The sequence below is a fragment of the Cololabis saira genome, chromosome 21, assembly GCF_033807715.1.
Source record: "Cololabis saira isolate AMF1-May2022 chromosome 21, fColSai1.1, whole genome shotgun sequence".
Taxonomy (NCBI): domain Eukaryota; kingdom Metazoa; phylum Chordata; class Actinopteri; order Beloniformes; family Belonidae; genus Cololabis; species Cololabis saira.
In genome coordinates, this window is record NC_084607.1 from 22,523,338 (window position 1) to 22,541,618 (window position 18,281).

General features: G+C 42.7%; 1 protein-coding gene across 1 annotated transcript in view; it reads right to left on the reverse strand.

Annotated features, from left to right (window-relative positions):
• The window catches only part of cacna1ia (calcium voltage-gated channel subunit alpha1 Ia), a 202,012-nt gene that overhangs the window by 44,663 nt on the left and 139,068 nt on the right, over window positions 1-18,281 (reverse strand). Inside the window, exons 11-21 of the mRNA XM_061712565.1 lie at window positions 12,323-12,474; window positions 11,825-12,010; window positions 11,106-11,223; window positions 10,810-10,965; window positions 10,182-10,272; window positions 9,032-9,186; window positions 8,167-8,877; window positions 7,579-7,679; window positions 2,791-2,914; window positions 2,523-2,591; window positions 98-276 (exon numbers count right to left, since the gene is read on the reverse strand). Of these exons, the coding sequence (XP_061568549.1) occupies window positions 98-276; window positions 2,523-2,591; window positions 2,791-2,914; window positions 7,579-7,679; window positions 8,167-8,877; window positions 9,032-9,186; window positions 10,182-10,272; window positions 10,810-10,965; window positions 11,106-11,223; window positions 11,825-12,010; window positions 12,323-12,474 (2,042 nt within the window). The remainder of the gene's footprint in view (window positions 1-97; window positions 277-2,522; window positions 2,592-2,790; window positions 2,915-7,578; window positions 7,680-8,166; window positions 8,878-9,031; window positions 9,187-10,181; window positions 10,273-10,809; window positions 10,966-11,105; window positions 11,224-11,824; window positions 12,011-12,322; window positions 12,475-18,281) is intronic.

Sequence of the window (18,281 nt, forward strand, 5' to 3'; positions counted from 1 at the left end):
GGAAAAAAGTACTAGGTCAGGCATCTTTAATTCAGGACATGAGCAATTTTACCAGTTGTACAGAATGATGTTTTACGTGGTGAGACGTGACGTCTACCTGAGCGGACGCAATGTCCTGAGCAGCCGGAGCACTCTGAGCACACCCAGGATCTTGGCACCTCCCGCCATGGACACCACGATGTCAATCAGCGACACAAAAACCAGGAATCCATCCAAAATGTTCCAGCTGCTCCGCAGATACGCCTGTGGTCCCACGTAAAAACCCATGGAAACCACCTGGAGATAAAACAGAAGCAACGTAAATTCAATTACAGAAGGTTGGAAGTTGTCTGGAAGTTTTGTGAATTAAACTGTCAAAAATGTAAAACCCAGTGGGAAGCACAAAAGAGGTGGAATTAAGATATCTAGATGATGAGATCAAATACAAATAAAACGGACATGACAACAACGGGATAACAATCGCTGCTCAACAATAATAAATGTTTCACATAAATAAATAATAGAACCACACACAAGGAAAAGAACACACCTGTCATGAGGGTATCCAGAACAGACGCAGACTTCATTCGCCACATACAAAATACATAGACACATCAAAAGAAAATTTGACAAAATAGTAGTAGACAAATACCAACTATCGTTGACGCCGACATACAGACAGAGTTCTGAGCTGGCTCTGTGTTTCTCGTTAATGCTTTCATTATGCCTAAAAGCCAAAACCTTTATCCTTGGCTTGTAAAAAACATTGTGTGACATACAGTATAAAGTGATTTTGTCATGCGACTTCGAAAGTGAGGGATGGGTGTTGTACAGGCATCGCAAAACACATACAAACAGATGGATACTGTGTCTTTCAAAGCAACAGTGGGAGTATTATGCCTGCTTAGGGAAAAATCTGCCACTGACATTTGAAGCTGTTTGCCAAGTGTTCTGCAAAGCTTAAAGAGACCATGGGGGCTTGTGTGCAAACAACAAAATGATAGAAAGATCCATGCCTGGCAAGTGTCTTGCAATCGTGTAAAAAAGAAAGTTTGGCCTCTTTCTAGTCCGTGGGTTGACGATTAAAATCTGGGTCGTAGCAGGTGTTAAAGTTATTAAATACAACTTCAGGTTAACAACAACACATGACGCATTGAAGTAACAGGGACTGCAGATGAAAATGAGCCTGTTGGCTATATCTGGCATATTTACATTTATGTACGTACTTATTTAAATGTTTATTAATATGCACTGTCCCTATTCTAAATAAATGAACAAATGAACAGGATCTGGTCACGTTTCAGTCATAGTGTCATCTATGAACCTCTCTGTATCCTGAAGCAGCAACTTGAACCGAAACCAGCTCATGCTTCAGGACAGTGGTCTCAAACACACCAGTAAGTCTACTAAAATAAGGGAAGATGTAGAAATGACCGAGTCAAAGCCCAGACCTCACACTGACTGAAACGCAGTGGCGAGACCTTCAGGGAGCTGCGCATAAACACCTGCAAACCTTGATTACCTGAGTTCCTTCAGCACAAAGACTAAACCTGTCAGACATGCAATGATTTATTTGAGCTGGATTCACTTATTATTGAATCATTGGTTCTAGTTCAGTCTTCTTTCTGCATTTACAGTACAAGTAAATAAAGATAATATATACTTTGGATAAGGATGTACTTTATTTCCACGACTATCGGTCTTAAATCTAAGATTTTAACTGCTCTCAATGATAATAAGTTAACTGAATGTATACTGGAGTTTGCATTAGGTTTGACACTAATTACATAAGATGATTTTTCATGTTACTTATTAAAGTATATAGAGCTGCTGAATACATTTAGTTAAGCAGTATTATGACTTAAGATGCCTGAAACTGCCGACAAAGTCCACAAACCTCCTGTCTGTTTATTATTTGCTGATTCTTATACACAACCCGAAGCTAAATTATAGTGTCTCATTGTGAGATTAATGTTATACAAACAAAGCAACACGCATTACGGAGAATCACAAGATTGAGATACGGGGACACAAAGGGACACGTGTATCACTCGGCCGGGGGGCTGACAAGTCTGCGACTCCTTGACAGGCTATGATTGGTTAATAATTGATCATGGGATTGCATTATTGATGACTCACTTGTGCCGGAGCCTCTCTCAGAGAATACAGAGACAGCGGAGGAAGGAGGGAGAGAAACCAAGAGAGATAAAGGATGTGGAAATAAACAGGCGGATGATAATGAAATGACCCTGAGTAGAGACACATATTAAAAAAAACAAACTGTGAGAGCAAGCAAGAGAGATCATGTGAGAGTGCAATGCTGGGCCTTATCTATACGAGTAGACCAGCTACTAATTAATGACGTTGCATAATAGCACCTTTCTCCAAAAGGAACATGGGCATTGCTGAGAAAGAAGGGCAAGAAGAGGAAAGGCTGTGGGATCACTGAGGTGAAGGCAGCTCAAACAAACTGGAAAAATACGGGAGGAAACCCACAAACAAAAAAAGTGTGGGGCTTATATTGACAGGTTGTAAAATGTTACCTTGAGAGTCATCTCGCCCACAAAGATGGCAGTAAAGATGTAATTGGAGATGGTGAGAAAGACTCTTTCCTGCACAGACAAAACGAAGGTGGAGAGTGTCAGAAACAGGAAATGGCCCAATGAGGAATTTTAAAACCTTTCTTAGTGCACCTTTTATATAATAAAATTGAATCTATCTACAGAGAATAGCGCTATAGCACGAGAACTGGACACAACAGCAACTCTGTAGCTTTTAGTGCACACAGCCACACACTGACAATAAACTTACCAAACTGCCCTGTAGTATCTTAGGCCTTTCCAGAGCCACAGTGATGCAGTTGGAGAAGATGAAGGCCAGCACCACATAATCAAACAGCTTATGGGCTATGATGGCCTGGCACATCAGTCTGAACCTGTGGGATGGAAGAGTTACAGGTGAAATGTCATTTCAAACACACACATAAACCTCTTTCATCCAGTCAAAATGGGAGCCACTTTCCCAGATGTGCTTGGGCGCACCCTCACATTTCAGTGAATATAGCCTGATTCAGACCATGTTTACATTTCTGCTAATTCAAACAAATTGCATTAACAACACTCAAGACAACTGAGTTCAGTGCTCTTCTGGTAATTTCAGAGTCGACAAAGGAATCAGCGAGAAGCGGTGGGGCGTGACCGTGTTCGCAGCAGCGGGGCTGACAGAAAGAGATGGGACACATAAATAGTGAATATGCATTTCTTCTTCTTCTTCACGTTTGACAGTGTATATAGCCAGAAGCAGCTCATATCCCTGCTGCAGTGTTTATTGGAAGGCATGAAAAGAAACTGATTGAAGATGAAAATGAATTGACTATGAGACAAATCAAATGTAATCTAAATGGAGCACGCATGCAGGTTTTAATGGGTTTTATTAAAATAGTGAACTGTGTCTAGTCAAGCACCTTGTTCCAGAATACAATAAACAGAATACCAATACAAGGAAATGCATGGTGTAATGAATCAATTACGGTATGAAAAATGTACTGCCCCTCCCCCACGATTGCTGGTCCTCAGTGGCTCTAAAGTACAAAACCCAAAATAAGACAAAACATAAGTTCAACTTAGATTCAACGACTTTATTTATCCCCGAAGGAAAATTAATTTATGAAAATGATATCTCAAATTTCTGAAATTAATAATTCTTTTTTTATCTCAAGCAAGAAAGAAACGAAAAAAGAAAGTGTTCTGTCATCATTGGCCTGAATTACACAACAAGAGGTTCAGAGGGGACATGACCTCATGTTCAACTCTGGGTTTTCAGTGTCACAAATGCGCTTCTATTATTACTGAAATGTACTGCCCACCTAACCGGGATCAGGTTTGGTCCACGTTGACAGATTAACTGTCAGGATTTGGCATTTCCCTGTTTTATTTTGAAAGCCCATGTCCCTGAGTTTCAGTTCTGTCTTGACCTTCCTGTTTCCCATCTGCCCTGATTGTCTGCACCTGTGTCTCGTTAACCTTATCTAGTCTTGTCTTTCCACTGGTCCGTACTGTTTGCTCCCTCCATGTTCTCCTTGTCAGGGTTACCTAGTTTTCTTGTTCATGTTCATGTATGTTCCGTTTTTGATCCTGCTCAGCAGCGTTTTTGGTTTTGTTTATGCAAATAAATCTAAGTTTTTTTGGAACTCCTGCTCTCCTACATCTGGGTCCTTACTAAAACCATTCCTGACAGAACGGACCAGCCAAAATGTACCGAGAGGGGGAGTATATTACTCTCCTTGAGTTTTTCTGCCGAGAGTCAGAGAAGCATATGCGCCGTGTGGAGGAGGAGGAGTCCCCCTTCTGGGGAGCATGCCAGGCTCGAGGGGGGCCCAGGTGTGTTCAACCCCAAGGGAGACGACGTCGGTGCCATCCCCAGTCTGTTCCTGCTCCGGCGGTGGTCCCGGACGCATCAGCCTCTGTTTCTGCTCTGGCGGTGGTCCCGGACGCATCAGCCTCTGTTTCTGCTCCGGCGGTGGTCCTGGATGCATCAGCCCCAGTTCCTGCGGTGGTCCCGGACGCATCAGCCTCTGTTTCTGCTCCGGCGGTGGTCCTGGATGCATCAGCCCCAGTTCCTGCGGTGGTCCCGGACGCATCAGCCTCTGTTTCTGCTCCGGCGGTGGTCCCGGACGCATCAGCCCCTGTTCTGGCGGTGGTCCCGGACGCATAAGCTCCTGTTCCTGCGGTGGTCCCAGGCGCATCAGCTCCTGTTTCGGCGGTGGTCCCGGGCGCATCGGCCCCCGTTCCTGTTCCGGCGGTGGTCCCGGACGCATGGCCTCCTGTTCCGGCGGTGGTCCCGGGCGCATCAGCCCCTGTTCCGGCGGTGGTCCCGGACACATCAGCTCCTGTTCCTCTTCCGGCGGTGGTCCCGGACGCTTCGGCCCCTGTTCCTGTTCCGGCGTTGGTCCCAGACGCTTCGGCCCCTGTTCCTGTTCCAGAGGTGGTTCCGGACACACCTTTCCATGTTTCCCTGCTGAGACCCCTGGGCTCAAACGAGGAGTGGCAAACCGGGGTGGTGGTCCTTCTTTTTAAAAAGGGGGACCGGAGAATGTGTTCCAACTATAGGGGGATCACACTTCTCAGCCTCCCCGGGAAAGTCTACGCCAGGGTACTGGAGAGGAGAATACGGTCGATAGTTGAACCTCGGATTCAGGAGGAACAATGCAGTTTTCGTCCCGGTCGTGGAACACTGGACCAGCTCTATACCCTCCGCAGGGTGCTTGAGGGTTCGTGGGAATTTGGCCAACCAGTCCACATATGTTTCGTGGATCTGGAGAAGGCATTTGACCATGTCCCTCGTGCCATTCTGTGGGGGGCGCTCAGTGAGTATGGAGTCCGGGGCCCTCTGCTGTCCGGTCTCTGTATGATCGGAGCAGGAGTCTGGTTCACATTGCCGGCAGTAGATCAGACTTTTTCCCAGTGCATGTTGGACTTTGGCAGGGCTGCCCTTTGTTACCGGTCATGTTCATAATTTTTATGGACAGGATTTCTAGGCGTAGCCAGGGATCCAGTTTGGAAACCTCAGGATTTCATTTCTGCTTTTTACGGATGACGTTGTTCTGTTGGCTTCATCGTACCGGGACCTTCAGCATGTGCTGGGGCGGTTTGAGGCCGAGTGCGACGCGGCAGGGATGAGAATCAGCACCTCCAAAACTGAGGCCATGGTTCTCCATCGGGAAAGGGTGGCGTGCCTTCTCCGGGTGGGTGGAGAAGTCCTGCCTCAGGTGGAGGACTTCAAGTATCTCGGGGTCTTGTTCACAAGTGAGGGAAAGATGGAGCGGGAGATTGACAGGCGGATCGGTGCAGCGTCCGCAGTTATGCGGTCGGTGTACCGGACCGTCATGGTGAAGAAAGAGCTGAGCCGAAAGGGCAAGCTCTCGATTAACTGGTCAATCTACGCCCCTACCCTCACCTATGGTCATGAACTTTGGGTAGTGACCGAAAGGACAAGATCGTGGACACAAGCGGCCGACATGAGTTTCCTCCGCAGGGTGGCTGGACGTTCCCTTAGAGATAGGGTGAGGAGTTCGGTCACCCGGGAGGAGCTCAGAGTCAAGCCGCTGCTCCTTCACATTGAGAGGAGGCAGCTGAGGTTTCTTGGGCATCTGTACCGGATCCTCCTGGACGCCTCCCTAGGGAGGTGTTCCAGGCATGTCCCACCGGGAGGAGACCCCGGGGAAGACCCAGGACACCCTGGAGAGACTATGTCTCTCGGCTGGCCTGGGAACGCCTCGGACTCCCCCCGGAAGAGCTGGAGGAAGTGTCTGGAGGAAGAGCTGGAGTGTCTGGGGTAAAAGAGGTCTTGGCCTCTCTGCTGAGGCTGCTGCCCCCACGACCCGGTTCCTGATAAGCGGTGGAAAATGGATGGATGGATGGACATATAAAAAACAAAACACATTTCAGTTCGATTTCATGTCATGTTCTCAGACAGCATGTGAGCGCGGGTGCCATCAAACTGCAGCAAATGATGTCTGTACATTTATATTAATGTTGACATCCATCTAATAGAAGGTTTTAAAAAAACTAATTACAATCGTTGAATAACCTAAATCATTTTAAATGAATGATTTCAGAGCCTGGATGACAGAAAATTACCTTTGGCAACCGCAATAAGCTAATTTACTGGCTGGAATTGGCAATATAGTTTGATTAAAAGAGTATTTAAAACAAATGGAATTACATCTGACAGAATAAGACACGCTTGAAGAATACACATGCAACACCTTCATTTACAAAATACACATGATCATCATATCTATTCATGCTTTAGCCATGTGGTAGTAACTTTAATAAGCGTATTAAATTAAGCATGTAATTGTTGGGATTCTATTTAATGGTGCAACTATGAAACTTTTAATTTCTATGATATAGAAATTAAATCTAATGTGTTTGTTTTGGAGTATACTTTGTCCTTTTTGTGTGAGATGTGCAATTTGAGATCCATAATTGAGATTGGTCACATATTTCCAACACCACCATATTTACATGGACATGCAAGAATCCAGAATCAAAAAAGCTTGATTTATTAAATTGATAAGTGTTGTGACACCGGTCTGTAGGTTTAGGTAATAGTACTCATAATAACAGCAATAGTAAGATGCCCTGAATAAGCTGGAGATGCTTTATGTGAAGCAAGAGCAGTCTACCGACTTATTAAGAAGAGTATAGAAAAACTGTCAAGATGAATTTTATCGAATTTGGGATTGTAGGGTAAGAAACTATGAGTGCAACTGAGAAGGGCGGTTTCAAAAACGGAGATGCTTTAGAACTGAGGGTGAGAAAACAACACTGTTATGGAGAAAGATGATTGCTCTCTCAGGTAGAGTGTGAATTCTTGGTTACAGGTTTTGCCATTTTCATTCTCAGATTTTGGGTTTACATTTTATGTTAAATTGACAACATAAGAAACAACCAATGTAACTTTAGTGGATAGAGTCAGGGTTTGGTCCAGGTGGAGGTTGTGCTCTGTAAGTGCTCATTTACACCTGCATTTTTCAGCAGCATTAAGGAGTCAAAAATATGTGCTGCGTACAGCAGAAGGAAAATGGTGGCTTACTTGTTCCGCGGGGAGAAGAGGAAGATGGACCAATCTTCTCTCGTCTCACACCAGTCCGGTCTGTAGGCTTCTAACATTTTCTGGATGCGAAAGCACAAGCTCTGCAACAAATGCACATATCAGAGCAGATCAGGGCACACACACACACAAACACACACACCAGCAGACTCACAGAACCTCACAAAAAGTGTTGGTTATACTCCATATTTAAATTATTTACGCAAGTGAAACAATTATATAGCAACAGCTCGAAGCGTCCTCCAACACTGCCATCTGTGCAGCTCTTTCCCCTCACTATCTAAACAGTCCTTTATAATTAACCCCATTCTGCTCATAAACAGACTTCTTTACAATGAAAACAATGGGACTCCCATGAGGACCAGGTGATAAGGAGTGCAAGCTTTCAACGAAGTGAACAAGGGAGCAAGAGATTATAAATTGTGCAAAGTTGTGTACTTTGGTATTATGAATGAGCTAAGCTCTGTCTGGGGAATAGGGATAGTGTATCTTTTCTTTACTTAAATATTCTCCATATTCAGTTGTAGCCTTTAATTTACTCCCTAACACAGGTTCAAAAAAGTAGCCTACATAGTCAAGTTCATCATCCAGGTCCTCCCGCTCCTTGCTGCGCGTGTTGACCTGGGGAAAGACGTCAGCCATCAGCTGCCTCTGGGGGTTTGCCCCTCCGGTCTGTTCGGACTGTTGTCCCCGAGACAGCTGGAGGAGGTGTGACAGTGGGGTCTTTCCATTACAGTCCTGGTGAACCACTTCCAAATCGCCTCCACCGCTGATTACTGGTCCTCCAGAGAGGCTCTTTTTCCGGGGGTGAGCATAGAGCGTCACAGGAAGTGGTGGGGTATGCGGCTGTGGCGGAGAGTTCGGAACGTGCAGGACGTGGGGGAGCTCTAAGGAGAGAGCCCTGCGGTCCCTCCGCGGCGCAAAGTAGCCAGGGAGCATAGGATGGGGAAGCTGAAGAGAGCGGGGAGCAACAGCTGGAGGCGAGAGCAGGGACTCCTCCTCATCTGGCTGGATGTGGTGGCGATGATGATGGTGGTGATGAGGTGCAGAGGCACGGGGACCACGGACACGAAGGCTTCCTCCCACCACTCCTCCCACACCCCCGAGGCCGTAACCGTAGAAGGGCCTTGCAGAGGTTGGAGTGAAGGCGGGGCTGGCAGACGGAGATGAGGAGGAGCAGGGGCGGCACCCGAGGCTGTTCCAGCTGGAACGACGGGCCCATAAGGCTTGGGGGTGTGGAGGAAGTGGACGGCCCCAGTTGTGGAAAGCTCGACCTGGATACTGATAAAAACATATGACGCTATTTCAGTACATAGCTGTCGCCCCGTGATGTTCCTTTTACACATTCTTTGTAATATGACAGAGCAATAAGCAGTTATTCAGTCAAAAGCTATGAAGAAGTTGCCGTTTCGTCTTTGCAGTTATGTCCACTTACCGCAGCCCTCTTTTCCAGGTCAGGTCTGCCGAGAGAAATGACACTGTTCTTTCTTGAGCCAAGTGCAAAGGCCAACCGCTCACCAGGAAACAGACCAGGAGGCAACAGGGACATGTCCAAGTGTCCATTAGGGGTCAGAGTACAGATCTTTGGATCTAAAGGAAAGGGGAAAGGGGGAGAAAAAAAATGAAATGAACAATGCTCTTAAATGGTGCTAAGGATAAAGTGAGAAAAGATGGATGAGCGGAAAGAAGCTGTCAAAGAAATAAAGATTTGGTATTAAACAAGCCCCTTGCCTACCATTGTGTTTCCTCTGTTTCTGCCATGAAAGCAAAACTCTCTCCATCACTGTGCACAATAAATGTCCTAAAACAATGTTACTGTCACCTCCAAGGGGCAGAAGAAGGTTTAATTTACAATAAATTGCCTTAGATGAGCCAGAGGAACATATAATAAAGAACCAAGGGGATCTGTGCAGGTGGTAAATCCATTCTCAAACATACTGTATCTTTGCTGAAATGGTTTTTTATAGACATTAACATTCCAAATGTGACTTTTTTCCATGTACACTGACATTTAAGAGGTACGTTTTGGCTCAGGAGAACTGTGATCAGACATTATCAGACGCCTCCCTAATGTGCTGCTAAATGCTGCTCTATTCTCCAGCGGCCTTTGGCTGGTTCTTGGCAAGTTCACTCCAGTTAAAACGGGCGAGATGAGGGGAGAGGAGAAGGAAAAAGTGGTATTGAACATGTATTATTTAATGACTGTTACGCTTACAGTACAGGACATATTGGCCCGGGAAACAGTGCTTAATAAGGTTTGTTCTGGAAATTGTACCACAAGAACAACAAAGGGGTGGAGCTTGGATACAATTGTGGCCCATCAGGTAATAACAGCAATCCCACAATGAGATATTTGATCTCTTTTTTTGGTATTCATGTAAAAATCTTTTTTTTTTTGTTGGGAATGTCTGTTTCTAAATAAAAAATCAATGCTAATACATTAAAGAAAGGGAGAGAAAATGTATCAGTTGTTCTCAGGCAGTAGAGATACACTTTTAAAAAAAATGTGAAATTCTGCCTTTTGATTTTAGAATTGGGAAGAAAAAAAAAAAAACAAGTTCCAAAACCGCTGGAAGCGTTCATACCTGAAAAATGCAGAGGTTCTTTTTGCCTATCATTCTCGTCAAAATTACAGGAAGACCTGTCATCATCTGAATAAGAGCGGTTTGCATCACCCTGTAAAGGGGACAGTAAGAGAAAAAACAGATGAGGAGAGACAACAAGAATATCAGGCAGAAAAACAAGAATATCAGGCAGAAAAACAAGAATATCAGGCAGAAAAACAGGAATATCAGGCAGAAAAAACAGGAATATCAGGCAGAAAAACAGGAATATCAGGCAGAAAAACAGCAATATCAGGGGGAAAAACAGCAATATCAGGGGGAAAAAACAGGAATATCAGGCAGAAAAACAGGAATATCAGGCAGAAAAACAGCAATATCAGGGGGAAAAACAGCAATATCAGGGGGAAAAACAAGAATATCAGGGAGAAAAACAAGAATATCAGGGAGAAAAACAAGAATATCAGGGAGAAAAACAAGAATATAAGGCAGAGCCTGGTTAAAAAAGTAAAGAATTTCTGCATATATGTGCGAATGTTTGATTGAACTAAATGGTGAACGCCAATCAGAAAAAAAGAAATATTTGTTTTAGTTGATCAAGTTTTGCAGTCTGTGCACTTTCCACTGTCCCACATATACGTAGATGTCTTACCTCTGCTTGGAAACCTTCAACCAGAATGGCGACGAGTAAATTGAAGAGCACATAGTTTCCAAAGGTCATTAGAGCTACGAAGTAGAGGGCAGCGCAGGGGGAAGTGGAGGCCATGCCGTTGTACAACACCATATTCCAGTCCTCCTGAGTCAGAATCTAGGGCAGATGTGCACAGAAAGGTGAGCACATTTTATGTTTCTGTTTTACTTTTATGCAAGGACTGATGGGCACATTTAATAAAAGACAAATGAGTGGACTGCATTCCTGTTTGCTTTAACTTTTTGAACCGTTGTTACCTGGAAGACGGTGACTATGGCCCAAAGCAAGGAGTCAAAATTCTTCCTGTCGGGGACGGTGTCTCCCGCCTCTGTCTTCAAGCTGAACTTACAGCCAAATATATGCATCCCCAAAATACTGCAACACATCATACGAATAACTTTATTCACTTTAGACAAGAACTTCAGTGCTGTTATGTTTATAAACTGTATATCATATTAAATAAAACTATACGAGAGATCACCAAAATGCGGTGTTGACATATTTGATATACTATAACTATATCAATATATTAAAAATGGTCAAAAATACAAAGAATAAAAAAAAAATCTTCTGTTTGTATTTGATTTGAAACCACTTTTACTCGGCTCAGAAGGAGAATCTCAAAAGTGGACAGCCACGTTCATTGTTGAGCCTCTCAAGGAAAAACTGTGATCCTTGACCCGTGTGTTTAATTGGCAGGGTATTTGAAAGTTTAAAACTACCAGGACAGGATCAGGTCCTCAAAACCTTCTTGTTGGATCAAATTCTGTAGGAGTGAGTGAGTGAGATCAAAGGGAAGGGTTTTCACATATCTAAGACACCGTGAGGGCAAAAATCTGGTTTCCCTGCTCACATTTTCAGCTTTGGCTGCATGATCCAGTCTCATCTGCCGTTTATGAAGGCTTTTATGTTCCCTCTCTGCACTGTGACTTCCTAATTGATTTTCTCTGTACCATATTCTAGATGAAATCATTACCTGAAGATGAAGATAAAGAGCATGAGCAGCATGCAGAATGTGGCTACGTTGTCCATGGTCTTCATCAGCACCACAAGCTGCCGCCTCAGCGCGGGCATGAACCTCACCAGTTTGATGACCCTCAACAGCCTGAAGGTCCTCAGGACTGACAGACCTCCATCTGCCTGGCCGATGATCTCACACACACTGGGATGGGTGTTGAAATATGCAGATAAAGAGTGGTAGATAAAGATTTCATGGAATTAAGTGCATACAGTAACTCCTTAGGGTAAAGCACCAAAACGAACCTGATGTTGAATATTCAAAAGCAGATATGAAGCACAAACGTAAAACTTCATGACTGGAATAAATTGGTGAAACTGATCATAATCGACCATCTCCCGATGTTTCGTGTGTGAACTGTATACCTGTATAGTTTCAATATTAATATATACATGTCCACACATGTCATTCATATTTATGTGTTGACAAAAGTGACTCATTTGATCGATTACAAACCTGATAATGACAATGATTCCATCAAAGATGTTATACGGGTTCCTAGAGTACTGAAAGAAGCCAAAGGCTGTGAGCTTGAGGATCATCTCCAGGGTGAACATGCTGGTGAAGACGATGTTGCAGATCTCCAGGACATTAGTCAGCTCCTCGGGCTTGATGGAGAAAGAAAAAGATCAGATTAAAGGAGTGTGTCAGGGATGAAAGCTGGTCAAGACAAGAGTTGTTGATAAATGCTAATTAAAGGGCTAATTGAGAGTACACCAAGTTCAAAACAGAGCCGTGTGAGAAAAAAACAAAAACAAGCCTATTAAACCAGTGATTTGCAATTAAAAATACTTTTATAAAAATATACAGACGTGACAGCAGAAAACAAAGGGAAACAAATTGTGTATGCAGCTTGCCTCTCTGTCTGAACTTAACAGGCTGCCATTCAACCTGTCAATCACTGGAGTTGTGAATTCACCTTGGCCTGGCAAATAAAATAAAGCTCTCATTTTAGAGAGACATGAGTTAAAGAGGTGATGACCCCCCCAATCCCCTTGCTTTCTATATTCACAAAATAAATAAATAAATTAATAAATAAATAAAAAGAGACAGACAATAATGAGAAAACGGCATCTATGGGCTTCTTGCCTGTTGTTGCTGGTATTTCTGAGTTTAAACAAGAAAAAAAAAGAGGTGGTGAAAAGAGCAGAAATTATGGAAACAAAAAGTACTTCTGTTATTGTTAGAGTGAAAAGGAAAACTCATCAGCAAAAATAATAAAGACAAAGGCAATGAGAATGGGAATGTCTGGTTCTGGTGTCCAACATGGGTTGAATAAGCGAACCTGTGATCCAGGATCGGCAGTGGAGTGTAATACATTTATGGACGGCGCTGCATAGGAAGCAAGCACATACACAATTCAGCTCTACTTTTATTTCAATCGGTGTGCCCGTGCACAAGAAGACCCACTCTATTCAACTCTGCTATGTGTATGACTGAACGTGTAGTGTGTGCACAAGATGGATTAGATGCTCTGACTGATATCCCCGGTGAATTCCACTTTCAAAGCAAGCAGAGAAAACGCTAGCTCGGCCCGACCAAAGTTAGCAAACCATGACATGAAAAAAAACACGAAACAAAACAAAGTGAAAAAACAAATAAACCCCGAAACAAAACACTTTCTCAGCCCTCCCCTCATCTAATCTGCTTCTGCCCACAATCTCCATTCCTCTGGTTCGACGTGCCTTTTATTCTGACTCTTTCTGAGTCTCATTATCAGGCAGATCTTTCCCTACCCGATCAATATCCTCTTGCCGATCAGATGCAGTGCAACCAGATAGAAAGAGAGAGGATGAAGGGGAAAAAGACACTGGAATTCAGATGATGGGGTGAAGGGTCAGGAGGAAAGGCAAGTGAGAGTGTGACTCAGAACTCTACACAAACAAAACATGCATATAAAGCAGGGTAAACCTTGTGAGCTTACTTTTGTCTATAATGTTTTATTTTGTAAAAGATCTACTGCAAATAGCCAGCAGGAGAGGTTTAGATGATTAGATGGATGGTTCAACAGGTGAGAATCCAAGCATTTGAACAACATCCTGATGGCATCACTCAGGGGAAATCCAGGAATGTAAAGGTAAATATAAGCAGGTATAGCAGCTGCTCCAACCGTGATACATCCCTTTCACTAGTCCTGAAGCGCAAACACAGGATATGAGAGTCATTGCTATTGACAGAACCATCAAGGCCCTTGACACTACAGTTTAACTCCAAGACAAAAGACAAAACACCATCATCACTCCTTCCTCTTGCTGCCTCCTTCCCCTGTTGATTCCTATTTTTGCCCCATTAACATAAATTCCTTTAAACATGTTTCTTTTCAGATTTATGTGCCATGCTGTTTTATATTACACCAAGCTCTTCCTGTCTTCCGGTCTAACTCGTGATTACTCCGTGTCCTTCCAATAATTGATAATAATGATGTTGTTTTTACATGCAGCGTCACTCAACACAATTGTTGACAACATTTCTTGTTGCTTTAATATGAATGAAGAAGTTACAACTTCCCATCTGACTGCAAGTAGGACGTTTGAATTAGTAATACAAATTGAAAGCAGTTTATAATAAATGTGACAAAGTCTCACAAGCCTCTATAATGCAACAGGTACACACATGCAGACGTTTAACAGTATTTCATTGTAACAGCAGGTTACAGTTCCATTTACATCCATGACTGTCAGGTGATGATGATCCCTGCTTAACACCAACAAAGACATGTAAAATGCTGCTCTGCTCCTGAGGATGTGTTGGTTTGAGAAAAACAAAATAACCTGCAGGACAAGCTTCCACAACAGCAGCTTCAACTGCTGATGTCATGAGCAGCAGTACTTGCCCAGAAAGTACAGTACACAGTGATATTAATGCTGCAGAGTGAAGTGATTTCATTTTTTAGTATAAGTTTTCTGCTTTTTAAAATTGTAATTATTTATGTACTTTTATAAAGGTTTTTGCAGAAATAAAGATATTGTTAGACATAATGGAAAGACATAATTGAATTTAGTAATGTAATGCTCTTCCCTGTTTACACAGGACTAATATAACCTTGGGACCTGTAACAATTTATAATAATTGCGAGGATGTCTGTGACATAAATCTAATGAAAATTAACATAATTAAAAATTCCTACTTGAGGAAACACAGATGTTACTTTAATCCTGCATGCCTGCAGGATCTTTTTCTGTATTTTCTGCTAGGAGTTTGGTGGCTGTGGTTGACGAAATGACTCATGATATTTTGGGAGCAGTTTCAAGAATGTTTCCAACATTTAGCAACTCATGAACATGCATGGAGAGAAAAAGCCCAGAGTTACAGGGAAAGCAATGATGAGATGCGTGGCAGCGTATTTTATAGAACATCTTTCATCAAGCTCAATACAAATGCTAAAAGCCCAAACACTTTACCACAACAAAAGTTACTTCCACAATTACTTCCTGCTTTACTGTTACCATGGCAATGTAAGCATACACACAATGTAAACAACAAATTATTTTATTATATAACTTTTAGGTTTTTGCCTGCTAAAATGTGACCTGCTGTCACTGAGGTGAAACTCTACAAAGTATGACCATATACAGTGGTGGACAGTAACGGAGTAAATTTACTTGAGTACTGTACTTAAGTACATATCCAGAGGATTTGTACTTTACTTGAGTATTAGATTTCTTTGGTACCTATTACTCTTACTTGAATACATTTCCAAGACAAATATTTTTACTTTTACTCGAGTAAATTTCTAGGAAGGCTGAAAAGTACTCGTTACTTTCATGTCTGCTCTTCTTTCTTCTTCCCTAAAATCCTATTGGACACAAGCTGTTTTTGTCAAAGGAGGAGACCTATCACAGTGCATGCTCTCCACTGGGATGTACGTAAAGCAGAAATACGTCAAGCCTCCTCAAAACGATACCGCCAAAGTAGCCTGCGTTTGTCAAGACAGAGCCGCAACAATGGCTACGCCTGCGTCAGGAGAAGAAAGACAATCCGCTGAGTCGTCTGAGTCTGATAATGATCCAGACTTAGTTGGATGGTGCAGGTTCACTTGGTTTCAGTTCATGATTGTTAATAAACTCTGCATCATCTGCTGTCCTCTTATGATCCCATTCATTTGATTAGTTTTTGGTGTTTCTGCAGGTTTTATATAACATTGTGGTTCTAAAAGCAGCACATCAGTGCAGCTGGTTTCAAAGAGTTAATTCTCAGAAACAAGAGTTAAAAGATCCTTAAATTAATTTAGAAAAAATATAGTAATTTACTGATGTGGAAAATAAGAAATTTACTCTTACTCTTACTCTTACTTTTACTTAAAGTAAATTTAAAAGCATTTACTTTTGGATACTTAAGTACCTTTAAAAGCAAGTACTTTTCTACTCTTACTCGAGTAATATTTTGACTGAGCTACTTTTACTTGTAACGGAGTAAATTTTGACCAGTAGTATTTGTACTCTTACTCAAGTTGTGGGGTCGAGTACTCTGTCCACCTCTGACCATATACTTATATATATTTGTACAAAGATGTACACGGACAAGCCATAGAATCAGATCACAATTCAAAGTTAATGTTCACAATATATCTGGGGGATTCACGTCAGCAAATTCACAGAGTTCATGTATCCCATGTGAATGTGCCACACAAAACACACTGCGATAAAGTAAACTGTAAAATGATACTGAAATACTGGTGTCTCTATATCCAAAGTGTCATGGTATTTTTATAGTATTTTTCAATTCTTTACAGTGCAGTTGTACAGAATAAACAGTGGAAAGACAAGTCTGTAAACACCTTGGAAGTGACCATTTTTTTAGCACAGACCCGCACTAAAGTTTGAAATGATGATTTAAACAACACAGTACTTAACACAATAACAATATCACTCGAGTCAATTGTGCTCACACCAGTCAGGAAAAAGAAAGACAGTTTTTCTTGCCACTGTATTTTTCTCCTCATTTAAAGTCACATTCACGGTGCTAACGCTGACAGTAGCACCCTTGATAAGCCCGGTGGCTCATCATGGGGCGTCAGGGTGCGGTACTTTAGAAGAAACATGCATGAGGAGGACTTATCTCGCACAGGGGGGAGTCACATAATTGTGTCGATGCTTTTCTGTCAGCCTGTGGAAACTTTGGAGGGAGAAAAGCCCAGGAGACAAGCAAATACAGCACGAGTGAGTGTGTCCATGTAAATGCCTGTGGGTCTTTCTGCATACATGTCTACTTTGAAATGCACACACTCGCTCACGCACAGAATCACACCGGGAATTGAGATGAAAACTGCTGTGTAACTGCCGCTTGCCTTGCTTCCCACTCCCCTCCGCCTCCCCCACTCCCTTCTGCTCGCTCGCTACCCATCTCCTCCCAAGAACCCTTTGTTTATTTTTAGAGGCAGAGATGAGAGAAAGCAACTACTCTGTACGGCGTCAGAGAGTGAGTGGGTGGATGAGACGGGGAAGAAGAGGGGAGATATGGGGAGGGGGGTTACTGAAACTGGGGAGGTAAAAAAGCGTCGGAGAGTAAATGAGACACTCAGTGTAAGGTGGAAAAGACGGGAGGAAGGAAGAGAGAGAGGAACAAAGGAACAAGTGGGAAAGTGCAAAGGAAAGGTGCACGGGGGATTTATGGAGAAAATGAGGTGCGAAAGGCAGAAATAAAATCAAAACGAGAGGAGTAGCAAAATTAAACGAATGGCATGATATGAGAACAGGAAATGAGGAAGAAAATGTTAAAAAAAGAAAAAAAAAGCTGGTTTATGTAACAGCTTTTGAGCTTGTGCCTGCATGCGTTTCTGTTGAAAAGTAGGAAAAGATATTTTATCTGTGCTCACACACACTGGATGAAAATTTGTGTGCGTGCATGTATTCTTGGCAGTTATCTTCCACTCTCGATCTCAGACACCTGCCTTGTCTGCTTCTGAGCGAGGAGCCTGGCCAGTGTTAAGAGCCAGCTTGGTTTTGTCTGCCGCGAGGCTAAATGTTTATACCTCTGTTAGGAAACTGTACGGCACTGATGATCCACTCCCACACTCATCTGTCTGAATGCGACCTTCTATTATAATGCTTTTTTCTGCTGATTTGTTGGAGTGAGAAATGATTACGCCAATAGACTCTGTCGAGACCACAGGACTGTCTGCCAGTCTAAATAATTGAAGGCAGTGATCCAACACAATCCCCAACCCTGCTGGTTCACAGCTTTTGGAATAAGGGCACAAATAAATAATGATGATGTCTCAAATAAAAGACGGATCCACCCCCAATAAGACCTAAAAATATTGTATAAAATAAATAAATAACAAAGATTTTTAAAGAAAAGGTAAAAGAAAACAACCTGACTATGCAAAGAGAAAAAGTCAGTATATAACTGAGCATTAATGTAATGAAGTTGCTGCTTGTGCAGACTTTCCTAATAATTGTTTTGGAGGCTAAAG